This window comes from Temnothorax nylanderi, unplaced genomic scaffold (genome assembly GCF_030848795.1).
Source record: "Temnothorax nylanderi isolate EJ_2023f unplaced genomic scaffold, tnyl_v1.0 TNYL_tig0562_pilon, whole genome shotgun sequence".
Classification (NCBI taxonomy): Eukaryota; Metazoa; Arthropoda; class Insecta; order Hymenoptera; family Formicidae; genus Temnothorax; species Temnothorax nylanderi.
This window is the reverse complement of record NW_027249624.1, coordinates 46,336-60,060: the sequence shown is the minus strand read 5'-3', so window position 1 is coordinate 60,060 and position 13,725 is coordinate 46,336. Positions and strand designations below refer to the sequence as shown.

The window sequence follows — 13,725 nt, the reverse complement described above, 5'->3', positions numbered from 1 at the left end:
CAACTGCAGCGACCAAAGATTACGAAGTTCATCAATTGGATGTCAAAACGGCCTTCTTGTACGGCGACCTTAACGAAACCATTTATATGGAGCAACCAGAAGGTTTCGATGACGGCTCAGGTCGCGTATGTAAAGTAAACAAAAGCCTATATGGGCTCAAGCAGGCACCTAGACAATGGCATGAAAAATTCGATGAATTTATGCAACAATTCGGTTTGAAACCGTCAGATGCTGATCCATGTGTGTACATCAGTGAAGACCTGTTCGTAGGAATGTATGTTGATGATGGCTTGGTGATTGGTCGCTCAAAGTCCAGGATTGATGAATTACTGGAAGCAATACAACGAAACTTTGAGATTACAAGTTCAACCGCGTCCTGCTATCTGGGAATCGAAATCATCCGTGATCGAAAACTTAAGAAGATTAAACTATCTCAAGAGGCTTATACGAGATCTGTGCTCACGAAGTTCGGTATGTTAGACTGCAATGGTGCCACGGTGCCTATCGATCCTGGTGTTAAGTTAAAGCGTAACCTGGATGCTGATGAAAGCGTTGGACCAATTGCAAATGTACCATACAGACAGTTGATTGGTTCCCTGATGTATCTCTCTATCGGAACTAGACCTGATATATCATACACAGTCAACACTTTAAGCAGATTCCTGGAGGCACCATCTGACGAACATTGGGTAGCAGCAAAACAAATACTGAAGTATTTAAAATCAACAATCAACTTGGGGATTGTGTACAATGGCGCCGATGACAATTCCAATCGACTGATTGCATACTCTGATGCAGACTTTGCGTCATGCTTGGATACACGCAAGAGTATCAGTGGAGTTGTACTTATGCTGAACAATGGACCAGTAGCCTGGATGTCTCGGAAGCAAAGCATAGTGGCAACTTCAACAACGGACGCAGAATATATAGCTGCTCATGATGCAGCCAAGGAAGTCGTATGGTTTCGACAATTACTTAAGGACATCGGTGTGGAACAGCATGGCCCTACCACTCTCTACTGTGACAACGCAGCTGCGGAGAAGCTGATTCAAAATCCTATCTTTTATAAAAGATCTAAACATATCGAAGTGAAATATCACTATGTACGGGACTTGTTCAAGCAGGGGATAGTAGACGTTAACCATGTTTCATCTCAAATGCAATTTGCTGACATTTTAACGAAAGCTTTAACTCGCAAAAGGTTTGAAAATAATCGAGAACAGTTAAACATTATGTAATTGACATTTAGCTCGAGTGGGAGTGTAGAGGAATGTGCGATCTAACCTCGATTCTTTGAACTGACCTAAGTCTGTTCTGTGTGGTATGTTTTCCGTTCTACATAACGCGCTACTCTAAGTTCTTACTGACTTATATTATTATATCTACCACGTTCCGCCACGACGACTGAAACGTAACGTCTTACTCTCACTCAAATTGTAAGCCTTTATTCCAATAAATACAAGCTAATTGTACACTGGCATTAATTATAACCATCACTTTTTGAATGTGGATTCACGGTAGTGGCTGCAACATCAGTTCTGGGAACAACAAACGCTATGGAACAAAAGCTATGGAACAAATTGAATATTGGAACAGGCAAAGATGAACATTGTTATTTTGAACACCCAAGTAACAATCAATACCGTATTTTTCTGACGCCTCCTATATGATAACATTGGCACAAAATCACTTTGTGGATCATGGATTTCTTTATAATGGAATTCACATAACCAAGAATCTCTTGCATCTACTTTTGAGAACGACAGCAAGTACAGATTTGAGAATAGTCCATAAGTTGACACAACATCATTTAGATGTAAAAGGCCCTCAGCGTCAAAATGTGAAACTGGCTGCACAAGTATTGTCCAACAGAACAGCGAAAGCTATTCAATCTTGCGCTGGAAAAGGTTTTGCTGGTTTTGAAAATTGCTCTGCAGTGGTTCGTGTGCTGGAAATATTCAATAAGTGGTTCGACATTTTTAACAGTAGAACGATGTATGGAAAAAATCCAGAACTTCACGGATTCGGCGTTCAACTTGAATCTCAATGTCAAGTATTGCAAGAAATGGAAGAGTTCATCACAAACATGACTGTTTTCGGGAAGAAATCTATGCTTCCTTTTCAGAAGGGCATCGCGCTGTGCTGTCGCTCGTCGCCAAGTTTATTTGCATATTTGAAAACGACCTATGGCCAAGAAAAAATCCAATTTCTCATGACTTGCCGACTAAATCAAGATGGGCTGGAGAATATGTTCTCTTACCTCCGTAGTATGGGGGGATATAATGATCACCTTAATGATCTACAAAATAGACTTCGGTGGTATGTTCTTGGGAAACACTTCACAGCTCTCTTTTCAGTTTGAGCAAACACCGTTCCAGACCCACTCGACTCAAGTTTGACGGAAGCACAGAATTTTCCGTTGAAGGAAAATTCTTCATACTCTGCCTCACAACAAAATGAAGATGAACTTCTGATAAACATGGGCTCGTTAGAATCTCCAAAAGATGTTGGAGAAAAAGAGGACTGCGAAATAATGGAAAATGAGATGAGTAAGATGACGTATGTGGATGATAGCAATCCGATGGAAACTGACGATTGTGAATTACTGAAGCTTCTTGAAGGTTTCAAAGAATCCATTGAACAAGGCGATGATTTTGAAGGTGAATATTGGGCGCGTCCAGCAGACCAAGCCGCTCACTAGCAGTCGGACGTAATTGACTCTTACTTTTAGAATCAACCAATTAACGCAGAGTGTTGATAAGACCAGTGTTGGACAAAATTTATTCTGAATAACGAATAAAATAAATTTATTCGTTATTCGTGAATAACGAATAATTCGATTATTCGTTATTCGAATAAGATAAATTACGAATAATTTATTCGTAATTCATCATTTTTATTCGAAGAATGTAACGAATAAAAAAAAATCAATGACGAAAAATGATGCACAAAGTAAAAATTAAAGTCCTCACTCGTGAATGTAAAGTTGTAATATAATTTATTAATATCAAGAATTAAAAGCCTTGCGATCCAAGCCTAGTTCTTTGACGGCCTTATGTTAGTTTCTGTATATATATATACTATATATATACATATAATTTTTCCAACAAACTGCGCGCCGATTAATGTCGGACTTTAAAACACAGTTATTGTTAGAATTAAAAACCCTTCCCTCCCCGGAATTAAATCGACTCGATTTAATTATCTAAAAACTGTAAAGAATTTTATTGCGAAAAAAATTACCTCAGCCAGGGTTCGAACCTGGAACCTCCCTCATTCCGTGTAGGGCGTCGTACCAATTCGACCACCGAGGCATGTGGTAATGTTTATCGCAATAACCGGTGATAATAGTTTGGAACGTTTTACTCAGGCGACGTGAATAAATAATAATAAGAGAAATAGGATCGACAATATACAATATCAAGAATTAAAAGCCTTGCGATCCAAGCCTAGTTCTTTGACGGCCTTATGTTAGTTTCTGTATATATATATACTATATATATACATATAATTTTTCCAACAAACTGCGCGCCGATTAATGTCGGACTTTAAAACACAGTTATTGTTAGAATTAAAAACCCTTCCCTCCCCGGAATTAAATCGACTCGATTTAATTATCTAAAAACTGTAAAGAATTTTATTGCGAAAAAAATTACCTCAGCCAGGGTTCGAACCTGGAACCTCCCTCATTCCGTGTAGGGCGTCGTACCAATTCGACCACCGAGGCATGTGGTAATGTTTATCGCAATAACCGGTGATAATAGTTTGGAACGTTTTACTCAGGCGACGTGAATAAATAATAATAAGAGAAATAGGATCGACAATATACAATATCAAGAATTAAAAGCCTTGCGATCCAAGCCTAGTTCTTTGACGGCCTTATGTTAGTTTCTGTATATATATATACTATATATATACATATAATTTATTATCGCAATACATATAATTTTTTTTCGCAATAAAATTCTTTACAGTTTTTAGATAATTAAATCGAGTCGATTTAATTCCGGGGAGGGAAGGGTTTTTAATTCTAACAATAACTGTGTTTTAAAGTCCGACATTAATCGGCGCGCAGTTTGTTGGAAAAATTATATGTATATATATAGTATATATATATACAGAAACTAACATAAGGCCGTCAAAGAACTAGGCTTGGATCGCAAGGCTTTTAATTCTTGATATTGTATATTGTCGATCCTATTTCTCTTATTATTATTTATTCACGTCGCCTGAGTAAAACGTTCCAAACTATTATCACCGGTTATTGCGATAAACATTACCACATGCCTCGGTGGTCGAATTGGTACGACGCCCTACACGGAATGAGGGAGGTTCCAGGTTCGAACCCTGGCTGAGGTAATTTTTTTCGCAATAAAATTCTTTACAGTTTTTAGATAATTAAATCGAGTCGATTTAATTCCGGGGAGGGAAGGGTTTTTAATTCTAACAATAACTGTGTTTTAAAGTCCGACATTAATCGGCGCGCAGTTTGTTGGAAAAATTATATGTATATATATAGTATATATATACAGAAACTAACATAAGGCCGTCAAAGAACTAGGCTTGGATCGCAAGGCTTTTAATTCTTGATATTGTATATTGTCGATCCTATTTCTCTTATTATTAGTTATTCACGTCGCCTGAGTAAAACGTTCCAAACTATTATCACCGGTTATTGCGATAAACATTACCACATGCCTCGGTGGTCGAATTGGTACGACGCCCTACACGGAATGAGGGAGGTTCCAGGTTCGAACCCTGGCTGAGGTAATTTTTTTCGCAATAAAATTCTTTACAGTTTTTAGATAATTAAATCGAGTCGATTTAATTCCGGGGAGGGAAGGGTTTTTAATTCTAACAATAACTGTGTTTTAAAGTCCGACATTAATCGGCGCGCAGTTTGTTGGAAAAATTATATGTATATATATAGTATATATATATACAGAAACTAACATAAGGCCGTCAAAGAACTAGGCTTGGATCGCAAGGCTTTTAATTCTTGATATTGTATATTGTCGATCCTATTTCTCTTATTATTATTTATTCACGTCGCCTGAGTAAAACGTTCCAAACTATTATCACCGGTTATTGCGATAAACATTACCACATGCCTCGGTGGTCGAATTGGTACGACGCCCTACACGGAATGAGGGAGGTTCCAGGTTCGAACCCTGGCTGAGGTAATTTTTTTCGCAATAAAATTCTTTACAGTTTTTAGATAATTAAATCGAGTCGATTTAATTCCGGGGAGGGAAGGGTTTTTAATTCTAACAATAACTGTGTTTTAAAGTCCGACATTAATCGGCGCGCAGTTTGTTGGAAAAATTATATGTATATATATAGTATATATATATACAGAAACTAACATAAGGCCGTCAAAGAACTAGGCTTGGATCGCAAGGCTTTTAATTCTTGATATTGTATATTGTCGATCCTATTTCTCTTATTATTATTTATTCACGTCGCCTGAGTAAAACGTTCCAAACTATTATCACCGGTTATTGCGATAAACATTACCACATGCCTCGGTGGTCGAATTGGTACGACGCCCTACACGGAATGAGGGAGGTTCCAGGTTCGAACCCTGGCTGAGGTAATTTTTTTCGCAATAAAATTCTTTACAGTTTTTAGATAATTAAATCGAGTCGATTTAATTCCGGGGAGGGAAGGGTTTTTAATTCTAACAATAACTGTGTTTTAAAGTCCGACATTAATCGGCGCGCAGTTTGTTGGAAAAATTATATGTATATATATAGTATATATATATACAGAAACTAACATAAGGCCGTCAAAGAACTAGGCTTGGATCGCAAGGCTTTTAATTCTTGATATTGTATATTGTCGATCCTATTTCTCTTATTATTATATAATTTATTAATTAATTTATTTATTAGTTAATTTATTAATTTGTTAATGATTTAATTGCGCTGAGTATGCGTGAATGCGTTTATTGCGATTGATTACAGCACGCTGTGTCGCTTACAAACTTCGTGAACGTTACATCGCCATCTTAACTCCACTACTACTGTGTCCAGCATGCGCGCTCCTTCTCCCATTGCACACGCTATTGTATCCTTGCGCGCACTACTTTCAGCGGACTCACGCTCGCCACGGCGCGTTCAGAAATTCATCTATAACATTTTCCGCCTCCCTTGAAAGGACGGTCTTTCAATAATATCCTTTGCATGTTGATTATAAAAATAAGTCCTCTAATGATAAATAAACCTGGATTTGGCTCCTGAAATCAAACTGAATGTATTTCTGCTTACACTTTACAAATAAATATCATTGCTTTGAGCCTAAAGTAAAGAGTTGATCAGAGCAGGGAAGAAATTAAGGATTTCATACTCCCTTAGATAGAATAATCTTATAAATAAAATAAATTGAGACTCCGATTGGCTAATCGGTTTACGAGCCTCATTTCATCACTCAAACTTTCTCCATGTCATCCATTGGAATCGGACATAGTTTCTTAATTGATCTTTTAAATTCGCCGTTTCGAGTCTTTACCGTGACGACTCTTACTACTCCGTCTGGACCTGGAAATAACTCGGTGACTCTGCCTAGAGTCCATTGAAGAGGAGGTACGTGATCCTCCTTTAACAAAACCCTCGTGTTCAACTGGATATTAGGAACTCCGGAATCTGCCCATTTATTGCGTCGCTACAGCTCCTGCAGGTACTCTGCTTGCCATCGACGCCAGAATTGTTGGCTCAATTTTTGTATATGCTGCCACCTCGTTAGACGGTTATCTGGAACCTCGTGATAGTTATGCTGTACAGGTAGAACGAGCGAGTCGCCAATTAGGAAATGGGCAGGAGTTAGCACGGAGAGGTGGGATCGCTTGATAGGGGGGTGAGGGGTCGTGAGTTTAAGATCGTTTCGATCTCGGCTAGAAGCGTGGCGTACTCTTCAAACGTGAGCACTCTTCCCTGTGTGACAACAGGTGCCGTTTCGCGATCTTGACCGCCGCCTCCCATAAACCACCAAAATGTAAAGCGCGGGAGGGAATGAAGCTCCATGCGATCTTTTGCTGCGTAAGATTAGTTTGAATCTCGTCTTTTTCTTTCTCGAGGAATGCGTAAATTTCCTTTAATTCTCGGGCGGTTCCCACAAAGTTTGTCCCGTTATCGGAGAACATCTGGGAGCAGATGCCGCGCCGAGCAGTGAAGCGACTTAGAGCTGCCAAAAACGCTTTTGTCGTCAGATCTGATACGAGTTCCAAGTGAACTGCCTTAGTGCTAAAGCACGTGAAAATTGCGATATATCCCTTAGAGACATGTATTCTTCCTCGACGCCGACTTTTGCGTACTTGCAGCGGTCCGGCGTAATCAATGCCAGTGTTAGTGAAACGTTCGTATCCAGCCACTCTTTGCTTAGATAGGTCGCCCATCTTAACCTCCGAAGTCGTTGAACGAAGTCTGAAGCAATTCAAGCAATTTTTTACCACCTTACGCGCTTCCCGACGTCCACTTAAGGGCCAATATCGATATCGCACCACACTGAGGAGTTGCTCCGGGGGACAATGATGCAAACGTACGTGTTCCTGACGCATGATCAAGCCCGTAACATGATGCCTAGCGGGTAGAACGATGGGATGCTTTCGATCTACCGAGAGACTCGAATGTCTGAGCCTCCCACCGACTCTAATCAATCCCTTGTCGTCTATAAAGGGATCTAATGCTCTCAATTTGCTCTTACTCGACAAATTTCGACCTGAAACCAATACTTCATAATCTTGGGAGAAGATATCCCGCTGAACTAATCTTGCGATCATTTCCTCTCTTCGACTATTAACGGACCAGTCCTTTTTGTTCCAAGCGCGTTGTGCTTCCATTTTTTGCACTGAGCGATTACTCGCTTGAGCTTGCTGTACGTCGAGAACCTTATTAGCACGTTCGACGTCTCGTTCACTACTAACGTTACAGTTGTCGATTTAAGTTCCGGCAAGGCTGTTTCTGGTTCTTCCATTTTTGCTGGCCATGGACACTCGCTGGTCAGCCAATGCGGGCCGTGCCACCAAAGCTTGCTTTCAGCCAATGTGTCAAAGCTGACTCCTCTCGATAGTAGGTCCGCTGGGTTCTCGGTCGTTGGCATGTGATGCCAGGGGATGTTCTTCGTGATCTCTTGAATTTTTGAAATGCGGTTAGCTACAAACATTTTTAGCTTGTGAGGCTGGATTTTTATCCATTCCAACACAACTTTCGAATCGCTGCATAATCTTGTACTTTGGATTCGTTCACTATATGCCTTTTTGCGCTGGCATACAGACGTGCGAGCAGAAGAGCGGCTTCTAACTCTAATCGGGGAATTGTGATGGTTTTGAGCGGTGCTATCTTGGTTTTAGCACAAATTAAGTGCCACTGAATAGTTCCCTGATCATCTTGACTTACTGCGTATAAGCAAGCGCCAAACGCTCGCTCCGAGGCGTCTCCAAATCCGTATATATTAAACGTCGTCGACTGGTTCGCCGGAACCACGTTTCGTGGTATCTGGAGCGCGTTAATCTTTACCAAAGAGGCGTAGTAGTTCTTCCACGCTGTTGAGAATTCCTGAGGTATGGGCTGATCCCAATCAAGGTCGTTCGTCCACAATTTCTGCATGATTATCTTACCGGTAATAAGTGAAGGCCGAGTGGGTCGAAGACTTGCGCTATTCTCGATAACACAACTCGCTTCGTAATTGCTTGCGTGCTTTCCAATTTAATTTCATACTGCAAACAGTCGGACTTGGCGTTCCACAAGAGTCCCAATGTTTTAAGGGCTCCTTCCTTGTCGATGATAAGCAGCACGTCGTCTGTCTTGCATTGCGCAGCAAGGTGCTTCAAAACTCGCGGATCATTCGAGCGCCATTTACGGAGATGAAACTGGCCTCTCTCCATCAACTGAGACAATTGTTTCTGCAATTTGATCCCTTTTCAATCGTTCTCGCTCTACTAATCACATCGTCCATATAACTATCTTCGAGGAGGGCTAATGCGGCCAGTGGCAGATCTCTGCCCTCTTCTATTGCCAACTGTATGAGACTTCGTATAGCCAGAAATGGCGCCGAGGTTGTGCCGTAGGTGACGGTATGCAACTTGCATAACCTTATCAGTTTCTTCGGGCTTTCCCGCCAGAGGATTCGCAGCAACCGTTGATCCCTTTTATCGACGCGTATCTGTCGAAACATTTGAGCGACGTCTGCCGTTACCACGTACTCGTGAGTCCTGAAACGAAGGAGTATATCGTACAGATTTGTTTGTAGTGTTACGTCCTGGAGACTCCTCGATTCCCCTTTTTCGCGAGAATTCTTAGGTACCTAAGATAGCCCTTAGGTTTAAGATAAGTAAACTAAGCGCAGACGGTTATTGATCGGCGAGCGAGGTTTGATCTCGCATTCCTTTTTTTTACGATCAAACTGCCTATGTGCTTGAGGAACTAAAAGCGACCTCCCAGACGAATTCTATCAGTTGTCTGGCCCACCCGGCGACATGACGCGCGAAAGGGGCCTTAGTCGCAGATAAAATTGGTAAAAATCTATATTGCATCGAGCGAGGTTTGCTCGTACGATGTTTCCGACAAAAAAAAACAAAGCCTAACACGTGTTCTAAAATACACATGGTGGAAGTTTCTGTTTGCACTTAAGATCGAGAGGTATGGATCGTCTGCTAACATAAGAACAGGGTCGCGAGATAAATAAGGACCCCTAATAAAAGGAAAATCGGCGATAGTCGAAAACAAATGCGTCATGCGACACTGGGAGAAGCAATGAGTTGCACCCCAATAAGGCAGTGGGGGCCTTACTCACCAATAAACGGCCGTGAAAACCGATAACCGTCTCTAGCTCTCTAGGATAGGTGAAAAACTTAAAATCTACCTCTTGGGCGAGAAACATCTCGCCCAATAAGAAATTTTCTAAACAGAATTAGAAGAATTCCACCAACCAAAAATCCCAAAAATGAAAACCAGACACACCCCACATGAAATCCACCCCTTCCATTCCTTACATTTTCCTATATAAACCCTAACATTGCGGCACTCCCTCTCAAAATCTTCCGAGTCTTCTCAAGCCTCCCAAGTTTAGTCTCGTGGTTTCTCGGCATTATAATCGTGATCTCCTCCGTTTTGAGTCACGATTCAGCATTTATTGTAAAGTCAGTGCCGGACATTAAACCGCACACGATCTACTCCGTCTCATCCCTCAACCAAGGCTCATCGACGAGGAGGCCCCCTCCAAATTCACCAAGTAGTAAGTCGTATACACACTTCCTCTTATTTCCCCTTTATTTTTGTGTTCAGAAAGTCTCTCGGGTACATGATCCTTCAAATCCTCTAGCCCCTTTTGGTTCCTTTTTTTTAATTATATATTATTCCTGAGTTAGCTGATTCATCGGCTGGCTCGGAGTAATCCCTTTTTTATATTATTCCTGAGTTAGCTGATTCATCGGCGGGCTCGGAGTAATCCCTTTTTTTACATTATTCCTGAGTTAGCTGATTCATCGGCGGGCTCGGAGTAATCTTTTTCTATATTATTCCTGAGTTAGCTGATTCATCGGCGGGCTCGGAGTAATCTTTTTCTGCATTATTCCTGAGTTAGCTGATACATCGGCGGGCTTGGAGTAATCTCCTTTCCTTTCGCTGCTGGGAACCTCACCAGATCCCCTCTCTTTAATTCTAATCCCTCCAAACCGAGTCGACTTCCCCGCGGTTAACGGTTTTAAACAATTAACAAGCTATTAACTTGTAGTGGATTCCCGCGGTCCCCCCTTTAAGAAATCTCGAAGGGCCGTAAAACACGAGCATGATCGTCGGAAGCACCAAGAGCGAAGGAAATTAGAAAAGCAACAAATTAGCCCCGGTCCCTCGTGTCTCGCCACTCCACTGCCTCTACCAGCCTTTTTGGAGGAACCCTGTTCCTCACAGGAGGATCGCCCCGTCGTCCCACCTTGCCCTATCATCCTACCATCTCGCCATGTTCCCGCACTTTCTCGCCCAGTTTGTCGGGTCCCCCCTTATCGCGTGGTTCCCGTCAACCCCGACCCAGCCTCTTTGTTAGAACCTCCCGATTCACCCTCCTCTTCCCGAACCTCGTCCCCGACCCCCTCGACCGCCTCCACGGTTGACATTCCCGACCAAGAAGACGATCCCGTAGTAGTTACCCTCGATTAGTAATTAACACCCTCATACCATAAAATTATAATTACATATATACATCACACACACACACACACACACACACACACACACACACACACACACACACACACACACACACACACACACACACACACACACACACACACACACACACACACACACACACACACACACACACACACACACACACACACACACACACACACACACACACACACACACACACACACACACACACACACACACACACACACACACACACACACACACACACACACACACACACACACACACACACACACACACACACACACACACACCACACACACACACACACACACACACACACACACACACACACACACACACACACACACACACACACACACACACACACACACACACACACACACACACACACACACACACACACACACACACACACACACACACACACACACACACACACACACACACACCACACACACACACACACACACACACACACACACACACACACACACACACACACACACACACACACACACACACACACACACACACACACACACACACACACACACACACACACACACACACACACACACACACACACACACACACACACACACACACACACACACACACACACACACACACACACACACACACACACACACACACACACCACACACACACACACACACACACACACACACACACACACACACACACACACACACACACACACACACACACACACACACACACACACACACACACACACACACACACACACACACACACACACACACACACACACACACACACACACACACACACACACACACACACACACACACACACACACACACACACACACACACACACACACACACACACACACACACACACACACACACACACACACACACACCACACACACACACACACACACACACACACACACACACACACACACACACACACACACACACACACACACACACACACACACACACACACACACACACACACACACACACACACACACACACACACACACACACACACACACACACACACACACACACACACACACACACACACACACACAGTTAGATTTATGTTATCTTAATCAGTAACAAACATCATTTAATTGTAACAAATGTCAGTTAGTTCTATGTCAGCAACACGTACTATTTATTTGTAATAAATGTTAATTTGTTTTAAGATTTAATTAAATGTTCCTCTTATTTTAAATAAGACCTAACCCTGTACCATCATTCTCTCGAAATCACACGAGGTCCGATCCTGAGTTAAAGGGATTGAATTCCCTGACTCGAAAGAGGACCAACGATCGCACCGCTCACGGAAGGCGTCCTACCGTCCTTACGGACGTTGACCCTTCCTGAGCCATCGAAAGTGCGTTCGGGCTCGCGCCACGCGCCTCAGAGCGTGTACCTGCGAGCGATATTCTTAAGCTTTTAGTTGCGTCCTTCCTTACCCCGACCACCCTGGTTGGCCTTTCCTTTGTTTCCCAGTTTTTCTTACCCTAATCCTGGGGTTGGACGTAACAGTAGATTGGGACCTGCTATAAGCTTGTCGTTCAGGGAAGTGCCAAGTGTCGTTTCTGCCGACGCGTCAAATACGACCCGGAGTTTTGTCGTTACGCTATCCGGTCGTAGAACTGCTTGATGAGGTAGAACGTAGGATTCAGACTCTTGATCCTCATCGTCCGAAACCACTGACATGTGATCCTGTTCTTGGTAGTTTCTCATGAACTTGACATATTCTGCCTTTAGATCCGGATTCTTTGCAAAGCGACGCTCTAATGCGAGAAAGCGTCTCCAGGCGAGCTGCTTTGAATCTCCTAACTTGATATTTGCTCGTGTCGGTAATCTTACGATAAACCTTCCCGTTGAATCTCGCTTGAAGGTCTTGATGAAATACTCCTCGCATGCTTTCTCTTCTTCTGAATATTGTTAAGTCCTAACAATTTCCTCTTGTGTCCAGAAACGTTCTATCTGTTGATTCAACATGTCATTTGTTATAGTTAAACACGTTCCTGATGAATTGGGATCAGCGTCGATCATCTCTCCGACAATCCAACCAAACATAATATTTTGCAACGCTGGCTGGCCCTTAATGCGGTTCTTTGGTGTTCCACAAAGTATTTTCCAGTATAAACCAGAGCCGATGAGCAAATCGATAGTGGCCGGTTCATCAAACCCGGGATCTGCCAGGCAAACATCTTTTGGTAAAATAATCTTGCTTACGTCGATCTTGCTCTGAGGCAAGCGCTCCGTAATAGTCGGCAATACCAGACATTCTAATGTCGTTGTAAACTCCCCTTGAGTTCATTTGATTCACTTTGGTGTCGGACACATAAAACAACCTTCGTTCGAAACGCGGATCTAGCTCGCGGCTGGGCTGGGTTCGAAGGAGGTGCGGAGGAACGGACGCGCGGTGAGGTTCGGCAAAATGAAGTGTATCGTGGTTTACAACTAACGTGACAGAATTTATTATATAATGGACGGTCGCGATATTTACAGCGGATTGAGCGCACAGTGTAACAGTCGCGGTA

General features: G+C 42.6%; 1 protein-coding gene across 1 annotated transcript; it reads right to left on the bottom strand.

Moving 5' to 3' along the window:
• Positions 1-6,892: 6,892 nt before the first annotated feature.
• Positions 6,893-13,469, bottom strand: LOC139783941 (uncharacterized). The gene is made up of 7 exons (XM_071723110.1): positions 13,418-13,469; positions 12,693-13,113; positions 8,944-9,208; positions 8,615-8,899; positions 8,229-8,564; positions 7,803-8,175; positions 6,893-7,716 (listed from the first exon to the last, which is right to left on the bottom strand). Exons 1-7 carry the CDS (start codon positions 13,467-13,469, stop codon positions 6,893-6,895), a joined length of 2,556 nt encoding a protein of 851 aa, XP_071579211.1.
• Between the last annotated feature and the right edge of the window lie 256 nt (positions 13,470-13,725).